This window comes from Rhynchophorus ferrugineus, unplaced genomic scaffold, assembly GCF_030347505.1.
Source record: "Rhynchophorus ferrugineus isolate W39M unplaced genomic scaffold, kcgeb_rfMv2 rfM9, whole genome shotgun sequence".
NCBI lineage: Eukaryota > Metazoa > Arthropoda > Insecta > Coleoptera > Curculionidae > Rhynchophorus > Rhynchophorus ferrugineus.
The window spans coordinates 12,258,062-12,278,201 of NW_027472588.1; the positions used below are offsets into that span (position 1 = coordinate 12,258,062).

At 33.8% G+C, this 20,140-nt stretch overlaps 1 protein-coding gene across 8 annotated transcripts in view; it reads left to right on the forward strand.

Moving 5' to 3' along the window:
• Rbfox1 (RNA-binding Fox protein 1) overlaps nucleotides 1-20,140 on the forward strand; it is a 238,105-nt gene that overhangs the window by 163,728 nt on the left and 54,237 nt on the right. For all 8 annotated transcript variants that reach the window (XM_076413652.1, XM_076413651.1, XM_076413653.1 and 5 more), the window contains one exon: nucleotides 19,752-20,060. In XM_076413652.1, the coding sequence (XP_076269767.1) occupies nucleotides 19,755-20,060 (306 nt within the window). In that variant the 5' untranslated portion in view covers nucleotides 19,752-19,754. The remainder of the gene's footprint in view (nucleotides 1-19,751; nucleotides 20,061-20,140) is intronic.

The following is a 20,140-nucleotide window of genomic DNA, read 5'->3' on the forward strand; positions in this document are numbered from 1 at the left end:
GGAAAATTTGACCCAGAACTATTCACGGATCCCCATTAGCGGGGATACACATTGCCACTACGAGGCTTGAAGTTGATGGCGGCGGCAAGAGAGGACGGGAAAAGGATGGAAGATTAATGTCAACTTAATTAAAAGCGTGACGTAGCCGGATATATTGTGTTAATTATTAAACTCAGATTGTACGAACTTAAACTTGAGCAAAATTCGCATAAGTTGTGCAGGGCTTTGCCTGTACAATCTATTTGAAATAGTTGATCTATAATAACATGGAAACAGACATATAGTCAATTCAAAATAGCAATGACATGGGAAACGTCGCAATGTTTAATATAAATAAAATATTTGAACAAATATTCTATTAAATATAATTTATTTTAACATTATAATACATCTAATACATATATTATCGAATAGCTTAAAACTACAATTAATTATACAGCCACAATAATTTATAGGTTAGAGTTGTTTTATTATGTTTACATTAAACTTTTTCCACACTAGTATAGGTAGGGTTCTAGGCGCGTTTTTTATGTAGTGGTATCCCCCGAGGTTAGGCCTAATCCACATAATTAACAATTGTATATCTGAATAATATTATTTTACTGATTTAATGAGTATTTTACTTTCATTATAGAGCATATTTATGTTTTATGCTTAGTACTTGTTTCTTTCGATGCAATGTATCCTGTAAAGTCATTATGATATTACTATATTTCCCTTTAGTTTGTCCTGTTACTATCTGTATACATCTTTCTTGATAAAACTACATTTAATCACTGCATTCTCCTTAATGCATTTGCCATATTTGCAAAACTGTTAGTGTTATTTCTCTCCTCATACATGTTAACCAAACGTTCATGTATATTCTGAACAATAATGCACATGCTCATAAAGCTTTCACACTCTATAATACAATTCCCTACAACTAAAGTATATTAATTCTATACTGACCTTTAGTGGTTTCCTCTTTCTTCACCCTGTCTTGGTAATCGTCAGCATCGAATCAAAAACCAACATTCATAAGGTTTTATTCATTCACTGTCACTTTCAGAAACACTAATCAAGCGAATGACTAAGCCGTTTATTTCCAGTCTATCAAAAACTCGTCAAGATTCTACCATTATCAATTTCTTCTTCAATGTGTCTGATCGAGCTCACACAAACTGAAGGTGCTTTTTTCAACAATGCCTCTTTGCATAAATCCAGACAGTTCTGTTTTGAATATCTCGACCTGAATATCTATTGTAATAATGCTTTGCAATACCCCGTATCCACTCAATTGGATTAAAAATGCAGTGATAGGGAGGAAAATGTAATACTCTGGGCAACATTCAGTAATCTGATGTACTATGTATCTTTTCTCAGGCTTATTTCTAAAAAAGTAAATTACATAAAATGCAATTAAATATTTCATTTATATTTACCGAGTAACAATTTGAAATAGTTCATTCTTTAATATGATTTCTTGAAAACTTATTTTATGTACTTTAAGCCATTCCTTAATTGCAGCCTTTGTTGGCGCACTTGTTGAGATTTTCCCCACCAGTATACTATATATATGGTAGATATGGTGAATTATACATAACAATAACTCATGGTTCCTCCAAGTACTTTAAAAGCTGATTTTCAAACTACTGCAAAGACAAGTTATGGTTCATTTCTTCATGGTAGTCACCCTTGGACTTAGAGAAACATTAATTCTGCACCAGATATAAAACTATTCCTGTTTCCAGCATGAAGAACTATTGTCTGCGGTGAATAAATGTTATAACTAACAAAGCCTAATCGATAGTTATTCCAACGTTTACCTTTTTCCATGAATGTATCATTCTGAAATAGTAATGCCTCTTTTAAATATATAAATTGATATAATTCTTCCTTGATTTTGTTTTTAAAAATTGTATTCTTTTAAAAGCAATCTCTGGAAGTTCCATTAAACCCCTTCGTGGGTTATCTTTACACCACTTAAATCCTATATTATCCAACAATGTATATACGGATGTTCTACATCTCTCAAATAGCTTTATATCTGTTGGATCTTTGTGGATACTTTCCAGACTAACAATTTTCTCTGAAATAATTGTATTAAATTGTGTTTCGATTGAGAAAAGTACTTACTGTTTTATATATTTCGTATATTTGATCTCTGAAACACCAAGATGATTCGTCACCTGTTTCGCATAAACACGGTTTCTTTTTGGCGAATTTAAGGTTATATTGTTTTTTATTTTTTGAGATATTTTAGTGACCGTGTCCGTACCAATATACAGTGTAGCTGCAAGCCGCAAAAAAATATTTTCAATAAAAACCGCGGCGATTTCAAATGTATTAAAACAAAAGGTTAAAACAACGTTTGCCAGATTATAACCCGTAATTGTAATATTTTGAAGAATTTTCAGAACTTTGGCAAACGGACAACTTTTGCGGGATCATTCCTTGACATATTCGAACTTCTCTACCAGCATTCTATCTCTTTTTAAATAGAGTAAAATGAGAAGGATTATATTGTCGGACTGTAAAACAAATTTACAACTTTAGACAGATACATATTGACTTTCGTGTAACTGCTATTTTGAATTGACTATACATATCATGTAGTTGTGTTATGTTGAGTGTTAAAATCTACAATCATTTCTATCGTTATTGCATTCTATCTACATACTCTATCTCTACCCTTCCTCCCCTACTGTTGAAATCTACCATAAGTTTTCCCCAGCTTCATTAATTATATCTGTGTATCTTTTCTTTTCTTTGTTTAAAATCCTATCGTCAGGGCATGGAGTCTGTACTATTATTATTATATTATTTGTTTAATTTTTCTTTTTATATTTTATAGTAATATAGTTTCTGAATATATTCTCCATTTTTCTATTTCTTCATCTATAGCTGACTCTTAGGGGAAGTGTCTTCTTCTCAACCAATAAGCGGCTGTTAGACTTCGAACATTCTTCACTAAACCTCATCAAAGTTGGCGGTTGGCTACAAGTGGTTCTGGCTTTAGAGAATGTCAGTTCCCTATTTTTCAAATCGCTTTTTATGACCGAATCTGTTCGCTGTATCTTTCATTCAAAAGTCAATTTCGCCACAGAACTCTAAAAGAATTTTATTCAATTTTTACTCGACACATGTCCAAACCGTTCTAATCTGCTTCTCTAAATTTGTTCTTCAACTGTGCAGTCATTTTTTACTTATTATGCAGCCTACTCCTGCTGATGCTCTCTTACTTTTTATCTGCCTCGCTATATATAAAACGTTTGGCCGTTACTCATGCTATAAATGCCTCAGCATTTCTTTGTTTTGGTTACTGCTAGTAATCCAACCCAGCCCGTTAAAATTTTTCCTTCAGTTCCCTTTCTTTACCCGTCAGTCCTCGTAACGTATCTTCCAGTAACCCATTTTCCAAATTTGTCTAGTTAATTTATAATACTTGTTCCCTTTTTTTACTGTTCTAATTTTTTTATTCATGTTCTTGCCTTTTGTCACAAATATATAATGTACTTAATTTAACTATAATTTTATTATTAATAAAAATATAATTTTTTTATTGTATGGCTTGAGACACATGTTGTAAACAGACATGTGTTTTCGAATATAGCAACATAAAATAATCTATTAAGTGCTGCAGTTGCTGATTTTTCTAGTCGTGAGGAGTGTAACGAGCTGGGTCGGTGCCCTAAATTATTCCCAGATGTTTTACGCACAGGCTGTCTCATTATCTGCGATCACTTAAATTTTTGTCTGTTTTCATTCAAGGTCATTCAATTTTTTTTAACTATCATAGCCTATTAAACTAATAAATCGATTTTATTCAATATTAAACCGTATTATTACCTACTTTTGCTGTCTGTATAATTGATTATGCATTGATAAATTGTATCATTGTTATCATTTTATTTCCGTGATTTTATTATGAACCAAATATTTATCCTAATCATATCTAAAATGGTAACTGATTTTATAACGTCAGCCATTCTATTGGGCGTTTTCTAACAAACCGTCTGATAGTATCATAATTAATATTACATATCTTTGTTGTAAAATATCGTAGTATTTCTCTGCAAACCAGGTTTGTACAGAAAAAAACAAAATAAACAATTTGAATAACTTTTTTAAATAAAAAAAGAACACAAAAGAGATGCAGAAAAGAAAGCAAATAAAAAGGAAAATCCTTCCTAGTTTGATGCCTTAAGTCGAAATTTTATTGGAATTGCTTCATTTTGAAATATGATGTTTAACAAACTTCATTGTTGTTGTTATTTTTGTTCTAATTATTAGTTTAGCTTGTATTACAAATAATTTATATTACGAAAATTTTAATCACTTCATCAAGGAATACCAGTAACATTATTTATGATGCCAAAATAGAGTTGACGAAGATATTGTGATGGATATGCAAATATTTCTCTATTATTAGTATTAAGTATTAACCACTTGAAAGGGAATTTGAACTGAGGAACCAAAAGAACAAAGAGAAAAAATAAGAGAATAATGAAAGAAAAATGCTTGATTAAAATCCAGGGCAAAAGAGAAGAATATCTGCCTACTCGTACAATGATGAGTTAAGGGTGAAGTATGTAACTATTTGTAGCCACGGAATTGGAACTCTTTTTCAACAAGTAAATTGGTTTCACTAAGGGTAAGGGTCTTTAGAGCAAATCATCATTTGCATTTTTTGTGGCTTAATTTGCAGTTTCCAAAATTTGAACCATTTGATTTTATGCTATATATAGCTACTTTTGGAGTTTGAGGTGTTGTATTTAGATGATCTAGAGCGTAAAAAGAAGGCAGCATATCCGCATAAAACCACCATCTTTAATTTTGAATCCATTAATGAAAGTATCAGGTTTACAACATCACTGCCAAGATGATGTCACTCTTGTGAAATCAGCCTTATTGTGAGATATATTCCTTTGACATAGAAATGAAAATTGTGATTCTTTTACTGTGGTAAAAATTTTTTACCTTAATCGCAACTCTCAATGGTTATTATTTTGTTAACAATATATGATGGCTATGACCTTTGTTGTTAAAAGTTATTACTGAGAGCATAAAACGAAATTATTCTGTTTCATAACATCAAGATAATTCCTGCCAGTCATTGTTTTACGAATTTGTTTTGGAGCAAATGAACGCTGTCCATTCTCAACCGTTAAGAAATCGTTAACATCGAAAAGTTTAGTCTTCTTTGAGGTCAATGTCGATATTTATTTAACAATGTAATCAAAATATCAACTTTTTTTAAATAGTGGTTCCCATTCAACACTTACCCTACATAAGATATTCGTATATGCTGCATCGCAATATCTATCATCTATATATTATCATTATTTCAGCCAATTTAAAACCAGATCTAGTTGTTGAGTGACGTGTGCCTTCATAAATACATTAATTGCTTGTCTATCGGACATGATGAATGTTATAGCTTCTATTAATATCCCAATATGGGATTTCAATAGATTTATGTCTACAAATAGTTTGATTAATTTGTCGTATATTGATAATATGTATAGCTAGTTTCTGATGCATGTTGATTAGATTGATATTTGTCCTACTATTTGTATCTTGATGATATTAAATCGAATAAATAGAAATCAGGTTAAAATGGAACACAAACACAAACTAAACAAACAGTATATTAGTACATGACAGTTGAGGGCAGCAGTGATGCGTTTAAAGTTATTGCGCAGGAAATTTAAAAATTTACTGACTTATGAAACTATCCTCGTATTTTATTGGGTAGATATGCAGCTCTGTCAGTATATAATAAGCTTTTTCTTTAGAAACAAGTCTTAAAAGCTCCGTGAACTTATAATGTTCAAATCTGGGGTTGTACCAGCCAAGGCAATAGAAAGAACATGCATATATTTCAAAACAAGGTAGTATGAGGATGTGGATGCCCCACGGTACATTCGTAACGACAATCTGCATAAGGACCTAAAGTTAGAAACTGTCGATAACATTATCAAGGACTATGCTCAAAGACATGAACAGAGAGACATTGTACCGCAAGGTGCTCGACTTGCCCCAGCCCTGTTCAACATGTATATTGAGATTTTCCACTCCCCCAAGAAATCAAACACAACATTTTATGCAGATGACACAGTTTTCCTCACTACCGATTACAGTTCCGACGCCATCCGTGACAGACTTCAGGCTCAGCTCAACCTGTTCCATCTCCACAAAGAGTTCCGCCGATACCTCCTCAAAATTGAAAAAGTCCCTATCCTCACTCCAGAATTTATCATACCTCGGTCTCCAATTCGACCGCAGGTTTCAATGGTCAGCATAAATTCAGCACGATATCTCAAAGGGAATGGCGTGTATATCCTACTATTTCCACTCCTCTGCAAAAAAGGCAAACTTCCACTCTGTTAGAAACCGACTCAGTATAAAATGCTGGTCCGTCCAATCTGCCTCCACGGAGCACAGATATGGTACAGGTATATCTCCGAGAGACAACTTGCATTATTCCAAATGTCCCAATCCAAAAGGGTCTGCGCGTTACTCAATGTCTCATGATTTGTGAGGATCGCAAATACCCTTCTCGAATCAGGCATCACGTTTGTGAAAAGCTTCACGAACATGCTCAGTGTGAGGTTCTCCCTTGGCGCCTTACAACATGAAAATAAGCTGATCAAATCACTACTCATCGTATACCCGGCAATCCCAGTCGTATCCCAGAGTCTCTGTCGCTCGCAAAACTCAATTATCTTGAACCCAAAACGACATCAACAAAAGACCAATTAGTTCTAGCTGGTCACTGTCGAAAATGAAAAAAAAAGACATTAACAAAAGCTTCATCAGCACATCAGTGTTGAGATTTTCCAGCCCCTTTACAAAGATCATCTGATTTAGTTAACTGAAGTTGACCTATGAATAAAACTATAAGTTTAATTAACGAGATTGCTATAATGAGTAATAAGAAAAATTATTTCTGTTAAATTTTATACAATTTTGCTTACAATATTTTTCGAAGCCCTTCCTATTAAAATATGTATTTTGAATATAGTAACTGTTTTCTTGAAGCCTCTAGTATCCAGAAACCTTGTCCTCGTCACGTATTTGATATGCGTATATATATATATATATATATATATATATATATATATCTTTCCGTGAATTCGCACTTAAAAGCAACACGTCAGTAATCCGACACGGGTTTATTTGTGGACCGTTTCCTTTGTAAAGAAAGAGGTCCAGAACCTTCGCAGTTCCATAAATAAAGCACCACTCCTTCGTCTCGGAACGGCGGCCTGGGTTAACCTTTTTGCCAACGCTATTTTCAACCGATCCGTTTTAGACCGTGAACGAAGAACGCGTCTGATATGATATGACGGGGGGCGCGGGGTGAAGGAGAAACTCTTGCCGTTTCTCGGCTTTGTTGCCTCGACGCTCGGATCAACACCGGCGAGGGTATATTTTCGGTGCGAAAATCTTGGCGAGGGGTGTTTCGTTTTCATGGCAACCAACCTCCTCGTCCGTCTGGCCCTGGGTGGGCGAATGGGTTTTTCGAGAGCGTTTTTTAAGTCGCCGGCAAATAAGGAGTCTCTGGGGCTCGCTTAGTTTATTATTTATAGAGTTTCGACGTTGTTGTTTCGTTGTTGTATCCAGATTCAGAAAGTTTTTAATGGTGTCCCGGTTTCGTAATTAACTCGGTTGTAATTGAATTTTTTATGATTACGTGTAGGCTGATGATGTTTTTCATCATTTTCTAAAATTTGTTGAAAAAAACAATCTTATTTTGCAACAATTATGTTGATTGTCTATAATATCTTGCGCCCTGCATAAATTCTGATCAGTCTTCTTAATTTAATCGGGTTTTTCCTCTCTGATACAGTCATCGCAGTTTTGCCTTCTGATTTTTTTCCTCTGTTCCTATTTCCATATTCAAGTTCAGTTTTTAGTACAATTACAGTACAAAATCAGATTTTGCAATAATATGAGTTATTATTACACATTAATAGCCGAAGGCAGGGCAATCCAAAGACAAATCGAAACAGCTCATCAACAGAGCTTAACACATGTGTTGAATGAGTTTTTTTCCGTGTAGATGCCAGTAATGTATAAGAAACTTAGTGGAATTATTTTCACCACAACATTATAATCATCGTAAACAAACGTGTTATATATATAAATTGACTGGGGTATATCTGAATTGTATGTGAAAAAGTGGTAAAATATATAATCTTGCGTAATAAATAAACAATGTTTACAATAATTTCCCTCACCATCATATGTTTAATGTAGATTCATTGTTTTCAGTAAAGAAAACATAGATAATTAAAGAATTATATACAATTTACAATGAAACCTTAAATTTTGTTCCTTACATCTATTGTAATAAATTCGTTTTTTACGAATTTCTTATTATTTAGGTTCTTATGTGTAGGCTAATGATTCACTTATTTCACTTTTAAAAAACAATTATTGAGCAAAATTGTTACAGTATATATCAATCAAAATATCTTTCATCGTTTTCTAGAACTTTTTGTCATCTCTCTAGCAACATTGCTATACCGTGTCGAAACCCTGTTATTACACCCTGTTTTTTTTCTGGCCTAAAACCAGGCGGTGGAATGCATGACGCATATCCTAGTGGATCAGCCCTAGAGTGACAAGTTGGGCCGGGTTATGTGGGACTGCCTCTGTGCTTACCAATACTGCTACTTCATTGAATTTGGGGATGACACCCGACAACCGTTATTGGACCCGGCGAAGAGCAGCTAGTAAAACTAGCTGTTGATTCGCAATCTTGAATTAACAGACGACTGGGTTAACTGGACGATGGAGGAAAAAGTCATGACAGCAGCGACGGATTAAGTCGTTGCAGCCTGGAAAAAGGGGAGATTAGCGGTGACGCGGTGCTAAGCTTTCAGCATGTTGACCAGCTCGGGAACAAGCGCGTTTTCAGAACAACTTGAGCTGAGTTGTTGTTTGATAGAGGGATTGAGATATGAAGTGTCAGTTTCTATATCAATTTGATTATTTCTAACAAACCATTGAGCGTCTAAGATACCCCCTATCTTACATATTTGTTGACTCTTCTGAGGAATTTCATTTTTGCTGTTGTTTTCTTTCTTTCTTCCATTTTAGTTTTACCTTATATTTAATTTTATTGAGGAATACATATTAATGTATTTTCTCGCACTCGTCTTGCTTGTGAATTGATTCAAGTACAAAAGAAATGTAGTAATAAATTAATTTATAATTAAGATTGTACTAAGCGTGTCTAGTAAAGATGTTATAAAAATATATATACATTTTTTTTAATGAATTTTCTATTTATAGCGAAGTGCAAATTCATGATATTTCCAATTCTGGCACTCATTTCCATTTTCCTCTCTAAACCCAGATACTTAAATGCATTTACTGGTTCTATTTTTACATCCTCTTTTTGGATATTTATTACTTCTGCCTCTTTCATCACTATGACTTTTGTTTTGATTTTATTTATTGTGATGCCACATTCTCCTACTATCATATTGTATCTGTTTAAGATTTTCATTATATGTTCTGGTATTGTTACATCATCTGCAAAAGCTCCTACCGACATTTCCATTTTTCGCTATTTTTGTACTCTATATATTCTCCAATTTTGTTTATTTAACACCTCTTCATTATATCATCCATTAATATTATAAACACAGTTGGTTTAAATCTTGTGTTTTCGCCTTGTCTTAGTCGTGATTTTTAAGATTTTTGATTTCGTGCTGTTTGACTGTTTGTTATGACCATTTTACTATTTATACTATATATTTTTTTAATTATTCTTACAATTGTATTATACTCTTTGTATATAACTCTTGTAATATAACCCATATTATAACTACCAATAATACTAAATGGAACACTTTTATTTTACGTAAAGCAATATCAAAACCAACACAACAAGTTGAATTTAATACTTTTAACAATTGTGTACATTGATACATCGTATTTTCACCAACAATCAACATCAACATACATGCAAGCACCTCATATTTAAGTAGTAATAAACAAGAATGACTTCTCAAAGACCCACCGTTATTGAAAAACTCTATGTTTGTGAACGGATAGTTTACAGATCACTTAGTCTAATTGATTACGGTCGAGTGGTATATTGATACAATTACGTAATGGACTATTGACGACGATTTGACACAACATAAGTAATTGTGACCGGTACAAGTGGTGATATTTGAAACGAATCCTACGTTCCGAAATAAAAATATATCAATAATTCCGCATCGCAATTTGTTCTTCATGCTCTGATATCAAGATGGTGAATGATTATTTTTGATTTTTGAAGATTTTTACTTGATACGTATCAGTACACGTATTATACGTATTATATGTATACGTATTAGTAAGTGCCTTTGTTAATACCTGATTGGTTTCAAAACATTTTAAATGAGGATGAGACATGTTCTATTGTGACTTGCCTATCTCGATTGGAAATGTACGTTTGCAAGCTCTCTGAAGAAGGTTAGAAGGAACTTTCTGAAATGTTCTTAGCTTAGTCTTCCTCCTGAGTAAATTACGGCATGTTATGTCTGACGCCTGGCGTCTACACTACCAGTATTTTAAATACATGCTTGATAAGGGGCTGTTCATTTCTTGCATAAAAATATTTTGGCGGAGCCTTCATGATTCTTCTGTAACATCTTAAAAATGGGGTAGGTAATACTCCCCAAGACGCGGCGAAGGTGTGCTGTAACCATGACAACAATACCGCGTTTCCTAAATCGACCTCTGAAATTTTCCAAATATTAGGTTTGTATACTGAGCGATTTTTCGGATCGATCCAAGGCCGTTTTATTGCCCATTCTCTAGCTCCCCATCAGTTCAAGGTTACCCGCTCTATAAATGAATTAGGATAATTAGTGTAATTATATAGTAATACAATTTGTCAACAGTGTGTTTAGGCAGTTCTCATTACTGATCCCAGAGCCAAATCTAAATAGGTGATATAAAATATCTTTTTTTTAAATTTCTAGTTTTTGACTGTGTGAATGCTAGTAACATATAAAGATGTTAGTGGGCTTATTTCTAACAGAACATTATAATCATTGCAAAGAAACGTTGTATATTTAAATTGATTAGGGTATATTTGAATTAAATGTGAAAAAAATCTAATACCTAATAAATAAGCAATATTTTCAAGAATTTCTATATCCTTATCACTCATTTTTATTTGAATTCATGGTTGTCATTAAAGAAAAGATATACCAGGTCAATAGAAAAGTCCCCGGCTTCAGACATAGATGGCGCTACTAGAATTAAATCCCTATGTTTTTTAGTTAAACGTAACCCTCAAAAGATGCATGTATAAATTTGACAGCTGTTGCATCATTAGTTTGTGAATTATAGCAATTTGCGCGAAGCAACTTTTGTTATTGTGAAAAAATTTAATAAAAAGGAATTTCGCATGCTAATAAAATATTGTTTTTTGAAGGGAAAGAATACAGTTGCAGCAAGAACTTGGATTGATGCCGAGCTTCCGGACACTGTCCAAGGAAAATCAACCATCAAGGATTGGTTTGCTAAGTTTAGATGTGGTGAAATGAGCACCTAAAACGGTGAACGCAGTGGACGCCCAAAAGAGGTTATTATCTACGAAAACATTAAAAAATCCACAAAATGCTTTTGAATAATCGTAAATTGAAATTGAATGAAATTGCAAACTCACTTTTGACCAAAAACAACGACGAATTGATGATTCGGAGCAGTGTTTGAAGATGATCAAGCGTAATAAACCCGAGTTTTTGCTTCGATATGTGACAATGGATTAAACATGGCTCCATCAAGTCCAATGGATAGTCATCCGAGTGGGCTGAATACGATGAACCCGCTCGAAAGCGTGGGAAAACGCAACAGCCGGCTGGCAAAGTTATGGCGTCTGTATTTTGGGACGCGCATGCAATAATTTCCATTGACTACCTTGAAAAATGAAGGACCATCAATAGCGATTATTGCATAGCGTTATTGGATCGTTTTAAGGACAAAATTGCCGGAACACGGCCACATTTGAAGAAAATTGAAGGAAGTGCTGCTTCACCAAGACAATGCATCGTGTCACAAGTCAGTGAAAACGATGGCAAAAATCCATGAATTTGGCTTCGAATTGCTTCCTCATCCACCGTATTCTTCAGATCTGGCCCTCAGCGACTATTTCCTGTTCTCAGATCTCAAAAGAATGCTCGCTGGGAAGACATTTTCGTCGAATGAAGAGGTGATCGTCGAAACTGAGGCCTATTTTGAAGCAAAGGACAAATCGTACTACAAAAATGGTATCGAAAAGTTGGAGGGTTGCTATAATCAGTGTATCACCCTTGAAGGGAATTATATTGATTAAAATAAACTAATTTTGCCAAAAAGGTGTGTTTTACTATTCTAGGCCGGGGACTTTTCAATTGACATGTTATAATACTTGGAAGAATTGTAATATACACAACTCAGATAGAAGCCTTGAGTTTCGTTCGTTATATCTATTGTAATAATACGAATCGATTTTAAAACAAAAAAAATCGGACTTATATGGTGAACCATATGTTTATAATACATGTTACGAAACTAATGAACTTGATAGATACGAAGCGAACTAATCACGATACCACCGACTCTTAATTAAATCGATCTGGCTGCTGTGGGAGTGCAATAAAGCTATTTTCGTAATTTAATTTCCATCTTACGTTTTAAGGTTTAGCTGAGCGCTATTGTTCGACTATAAGCGGCTTGCGAACGTTCGAATAAATATACGCTTCAATTTGGCCTGATCATTGCGTCTCCCGCCCATGTTCGGGGGGGCGGAGGGGGAGGTACGCCCTCGCAAATCGACTCCGATAACGAAATCAGCCGATGGCGCTTGCCACGAGGCTTTTATCTCGTTTTTTTTTGCCGAAAAAAAAAACAAGTCAAACGAACCGTTTATTCGTCAGGTATGTTGGAGCTTCCAGCGTCGAATTTTCCTGTAAATAATCCCCGAAAACAACATTTTCTTTTCGTCTGTGGGATGGGGAATGTGTTTTTCTTTGAAATTTTCCCCATTCTGTTATTTACTTAGGTTTTTAATTTGGTTTATTCAATATTATTTCAGTCGGGTACATTCCCTTCAATTAACTTTACCTAACCAAGCGTCTATTTTGATCGATGTGTATAAAATACAGAAAATTAGGAAAAAAGGAGAATAAAAAAGAGATCAAATAGAAATGGAGCATCTATTAATGCAGTAATTGGAAATAATAACTAAAAATCTGAGCAAACAAGAACAATAGTATATATAAATTTAATTTAATGACATAGATAGGCATGACAAAGGTTTTTTCCACGTTGGCAGATATAATTAAAAATCATATTAAGCATGGGTATAAAAAAATTATCCACTGAGATAACAAGAGAATAAAATTCTGAAACATGTAATACAATAAATAGAGAGGGAAAGAAGAAGAAATAACCTTAATAATTATTGGGTCTATATATAAAGATGGGCCCAGCAAATGGAGATAGCAAATGACGCAATAGATATGGTAAAAGCGATTAAAAATTAAAAGTGAGCCCAAGTAAGGACTCGGGAATATTCGGTAAAAAATATCATAAAATGAAAGAGGAACATATAATTAGAAAACGAGATAGAAGAAGAATTGTGGATAACTAATGGATTATTAATGATGGATCTTGAAGAAAATGATAGAATATAAGAAGATATAAATAAAATAGTATAAGAGAAAGAATCCACACACGTAGGATAAGAGCAAGAGCAAGTTGAGAGTATCTTCCGACTAACCAGTATAGTTATTTTATTTTGGTTCTAATGTGTTTTGCTTTTTGTTTAACGTAATGCTTCCCATTTAATCTACCGTCAAGATGGATTCCAAGGTATTTAGCTGATTCTGCTTGAGGAATCGGGCATCCATTGAGTGATATAATTAAGTTTTTATTATTTCGCCTTAATGCAAAATTAATATGGACAGATTTGGAGCTATTAAGTTGAATTTTCCAATCTTTTGTCCATTTGTAAATTTTGTTGACTGCCACTTGCACTTTTTCTATTGCTCTAGGCAGATATATATCTTTTGCCATAATAACTGTGTCGTCAGCAAAGGTTCCAAGAAGTGTTTCTCTTGTTGTTGGAATGTCAGCAGTGTAGGGCAGATACAGGAGAGGTCCTAAGACGCTACCTTGTGGAACTCCAGCCGAGATATTTTTAAATGTCGAGAACGTCATTTCGTGCGATACTCTAAATTTTCTTCCGAATAAATATGACTCCAGCAATTGACAATAGTTACGCGGTAACAATTTGCTCATCTTACAACATGTATATATGTGATGTATATATATATATATTGATGATGATCTGATGTATGTATATTCATGACATTACTTTTAAATATACGCGGGTTGTTTTGTTTGGAGAAACCAAAAATACCAGACCGTTAAATGAGCGTGACGTTTCGGCCATTTACAGTATTGTTACGTTCATTTTACTATTGCCGGACGGAGCCGCCACCGCCACCAGACTATTAGTCATATTTAGAACATTATCGATCGTGAAATTGGGGAGATTTATGTCGAAAGCCGAGGACTTGGCGCGGCTCCAGCACGTGTTTTTTTTCGTCAAGATGGTGACTCGTCCGCTAAAATTATATTAATGTTGTGAAAATCAACGCATATCCGTGTTTTTTGGTATCAGCAATATTGATTGACACTATCGATTTACACGAATACAGAAATAAATACAATTTTTCTTCAATAAACTAAATCTGTGACGGAATATATAACATATATATATTCATATCTAATAATACGACGAATATTCAGTTTACAAATAAGTATATTACGTTTAATAGAAGAAGGCGTCATGGGAGTAAAAGTGCAATCAACTGATTTCAGTATACTTGCTATTCCATAATAGTTTTGGTTTATTAAAGAAAAATTGTATTTATCTCTGTATTTGTTTTAAATTTGCCAAATTCTCATTTTAATTACAAAACTTTTCTTATTGAATCTTCTATAAGATAACCTGCAATATTATTATACAAACAAATTTATTACCATTGTTCTGTTGTACTTGCATCTATTGAGTATGTATTTCCCAAATTAAAATTGTATTATTGTACTTTACTGTTGATTTCCTACGGGTTTTCCAGTAGCTCTATTGATTCCACATTGCTGTGATTTAGTAACCTTGATTCACGTTTTACGACAAAAACTTCTTTAGTTACATTGCAATAGGCATTAGTAGTTAGTCGTTGTTTTGGCAGCATTGGATTACTAGTCGAAGTTTAGTGCAATCCATATTTACACCTTATAAGTCCAAGTATCTAAAATATCTTTTGATTTTAGGAATTTAACTACCCAGTACATTTATTTAATTATTTATGATAATATATAAATATTTTTTTATAACATCTTTATTAGATACGCTTAGTACAATCTTAATTATTATTATTATTACAATTAATTTATTACTACTTTTCCTATGTGCTTGGATTAATTAACAAGCAAGACGAGTGCGAGAAAATACATCAGTATGTATTCCTCAATTATAAAATTATAATTATTTATTAATTATTAACTTATAGCTATAGTTTACACTAATAATACACACTAAATGTTCACACAAGTTCGTATGGTTTTGTTCGTTTCAATCTCCGGACATCCTGCGCGCTATCCAGCAGTTGTATTGCTTCCACGTTAGTATGATTTAGTAATCTTCTTTCGTGTTTCAAGGTGAAATCCTGCACAACTTCGCAAATCCATTTGATTTCCAGGTCATCGTGTAGTTCTTCATTGGTTACATAAAGATAGGCATTGGTAATCAGTCGAAGAACCTTGTTTTTGACAGCGCTAACTGATTTGAATTTTTAGTGCAACCCCATATTTGCACCCCATAGGTCCAAATTGGCTTTATAATTGTATTATAGATCAACCTCTTTGATTTTAGATCAAGTTGAGGTATATAAATATAACAACAAAAGTTGTCCGCCTATAATTCGTTCTCTTAAGACCAACAGTTTAATGGAAACGTTAATAATTTAGTAAAGTAGAAGCTTTTGGTGTTATAGCTTTGGTAGGTCTGCTTCTCTTAGAAAAAAGAACAGACAAGATGAATGTGTCTACGCACTATATCTTTGATATTATTTTCAGGGAACTGGCAATTATATAAACTTAAACATATTTTTCATTTGTAACATTATTTAACATAAACAAACTTTTGTTCCTTAGGAATTTACAAAATTATTATTATTGATGCTAATTCAGCCGCTAATTTTCCCTGTTAAATAATAAATAATTATATAAACGAATCCAGGAATAATCTAAACATAAAATTAACAAAAAAATACTACCTAACCACTACTCGCATAAACAACAATGTGCTGGAATGATAGGCAGGAATACAGGAAATTTAGAAATATTTGAGAATACGCAAGAATATGTAATCGGTGAAAATTATTGTATGCTGATTTTTACTCGTTAGATCACGAATCGCACCTTTTGATAAAATTGAAATATTGATGGTAAGATGGCAGACACCATTGAGATTTATCGTCCTACATGATATTACGATTTGTCCGTCTATTACAACAAATGACACCCGACCGATTTATCACCGCGTTTTTCACCGTCTGCCAGCGCAACATCTCACCGAACGCCTCAATCTTCGCCGGTAAATTAGCTTTCCATCGCGTTCGTTCATTCATTCGTTGGCCTGTCCTTCGGCCCAATAAAATCGGCTACGCGGCAATCGTTAAGGAACTTCATAATGGCGTCGTTTATCATCCCATTTAGAAGACGCGGTCGCGTTTGATGGATTACCGGAGAATTATCAGCTGTCAGGTGTATAGAGCCGTTTAAAATACCCTCTACGTCCTTGTTTCTCTATATTCCAATTTCGTTCTCTAACCGGCATTGTTTTGCGTTCATCTGAGAGCGATATGCGTCCAAACAATAGTTGATGGGTTTGAAATGACAAGGTTTGCTTTGATTTGATCTACATTTTTTTTATGAACTAGGGACCAATACGGATAAACTGCAAGTTTCTGTCTAAATTCCAGTAGACTATGTTGGTTGCATCTTCGAGTCCGCCTTTGGTGTCCTTATACCCTGAACTGCAATTCTTCAAGACTAGGGATGTTTCTCAAAGCTTAAAATGCTTCCTAATTGGAATAGTTTATGGCTAGAGCTGTGGTTTATGTCTTTGAGCACCTTCAGTCCGCCCTTATTGGCCTTATAGGTTCAGCTGCGATACTTTTCCCGAATGCCATTTAACTACACCAAGGAATGCTTCGTGTAACTGCTGAACGATTGCCATTCCAATATCAACCAGTCTTCTTTTCTTGATAATTAATTTGACTCCGATTAATTGAATTAACTCAAAATATAACGCCCACGGAAGCCGTACTAGTTATGCAGTGCCAGTTATGAAATGTTACTGTTACTCTAAAAACTATTTTACAAAAAGAAGTGACGACTTGTCGAACGTCGATTCAAAATGACCTATAGTTGGCTATTTTTCTAGAAGGTGGTATGGCCAGAAGCGTTAAGTGTATCTAACTACTATTGGTCATTAACAATTCCCCGTAGTGGTAACATATAAGCCTCACAGGTCATTGATACTATTTAAACTCCAAGGATGAGCATCATAATTTACATACCATCTATACATATCGTAATATAAAATATATAGTCTGTTCAAAGTTATTTTGTACATACGTCATCTAAATTTGTGACATCAAAACGTTGCAATGTTGCCGCATCAACTCTGAGTTTTAGTTCGGTTTGGCTTTGACATTCAACAAAATTCAAATCTAAATAACATAATTATCGAATATAATTTATTTTAATATTATAGTACTTCTAGAAACTGCAGTTAATTATACAGCCACAACAGTTTCTAGGTTAGAGTTGTAACTTCTTGTCACTATTGCTTCTAAGAATGTTTGATACGTCTGACAATCGAACAACTTTGAAAGGCTCATTCGTTGACGTGTTCGAACTATTCAGACAGCATTGTGTCTCTTTTTAACTAGAATAAAATGGGACACAAATTGCGGCAGGCAATACATTAAACATCTTGATGACGTATGTACAAAAAAACTTTAAATACACTATAGTTAATTTTTTTAAAATTAGTTGATACAGTTTATTACAGTATGATATAGTTTAAGAATTCTTCGTTTTTCTTGGTATATTTAACAACCCGATATCACAATCCATGCTGTCACTTTAAGCAAACAAATGGGTTTCTGGTGCCTATATTGTCTATTCGTTGTTTTCTAGTAGTGTCCGTTCGGCATTTGATCACTTCTTACGTTTTCTACAATTCCTGATGATTTTTCGTACATTTAAAACTACCGAGTGGATTCAGATTTATTAATAAACACGACAGTTCTGTTCAACACTGCCTACAATCATTACTTGAAATTTATAGCAATCTTCCATGATAGTTTCTTTCTAATCAAGCTTACACTGTTTCATCCTCGAATTTCTTCAGTTGACCTAAAGTATTATTTCTCCCGTGTGTTGTTGTTTTGCAACTGACAGAAATATAAATTTATTCATTCAACTGTATTGTGTTGCATTGTGAGTTCGTTGTTGAAATAAACGTTCATCAATGATATCTGTTTTATATATTTTATGTTCATGTATAATAATATTACTATTAGTTTTATTTAATTGTATGAATTACATTATAAATATTTTAATATGAATCATGACCTATTCTTGGGAAACCCATTTTTTAATAACATTAAATTGTCTTCCGACAAAAATGAAGCCAAGAAAAATAAATCATTCTTTTATTTTTACGATTACCACATGTATTGTTTCTTTTTTGATAATACGTTCATGTTGTATTTATTATCGGTTGGATGACCGACTTGCTTGATTATAAAGCGAATTCAACTGAACATTTGGCTTATTTATTATTCTTTTTTTATTCCAAATAACACGAAAATTAATATTAATAATGATGATGACTTTTTTCAATTATATGATTTCTTTGGTACTGTTACCGTTTGTTGAAACACATTTTTGTAATTGCTCATTTTTTGGTGAATTGGTGCTCTGCAAGGATGAAATTCCAAAATATTATGTAAAATAATAGCTTGAAATATTTACTTTGAAACCCTCAAGACCTCAACGATTTTAAAACCAGAATGCAAATGTTTTGGGGCCAATCGCCTAAACATCTATCGAGTATATCAACTCTTGATAAATCTTCATTTTCACTTTCTTTTTAATTTTCTTTCTCTTCTTTCTTTTCTTCTTATTTCAGTTTTTCTTCTTCATTTTCACTACACTTATTTAACTGCTGATTTGTGTTCCTATTTCTGTAAAATAATCTTTTCCGAAGTCTACTACTACGGCTACGGCTATAAATATCTTTGCTGAGCCACTAATATTTCTATACATTTATATCCAAAATATCTGTTGTTCAAAGAAAAAAAATCCTTCCAATACCACCCCATTCTACGTCACGCGCTTCAACAATTAGACCTTAGGCTGGTCACTAAAGCTAAAACTATTATGGTTGGTTTGGAATTTTACTTTTAAATTTTTAGAGTATATTCTTGAATACTTGTACTATCGATTTATGAAACAAAATAAATTAGTGAAATTAACTAATTTATATCAAAGGTGTACATAATCAGTGCACTCTAGGGAGATAACAAGCCATTTATTTGATTGAAAGAAATAAACTGTTAAAACTGTTGTTAAAGTAGCAATCTTTTTTCATGAAAATAATTGATTTTTTCTTCTTTTTTTTTCAGCACATGGTGCAGACGGGCATGACAGGGCATTTCGGTGCTGCCGCCCCTGCAGCGGGTTTTCCCACGCAGAATGGAGAGGTGAAAGCGGCAGACGACAAACCCGCCGTGCCCCTGCTGCCACCTCCAGCCGGAGCGGCAGCGGCAGGCGCTGGGCCGCCTTTCAGCCCGCCACCCCCTCAGGTGGCGCCCGCTCCAGAACCTCCCTCGGGGTTGGTGGGGAGTCCGGCTGTAGCTGCCGCAGCCGTCATAGCGCAGCAACAACAACAAACACACGCGCAGCAAAATTACAAATGTGAACCTTTAACGCAGGTTGGTACTTTTTTTTCTTATAGAAATTCTATAAACTCATTGAGTATTTATTCTGAATAATGGAAGAACTACGATTTATA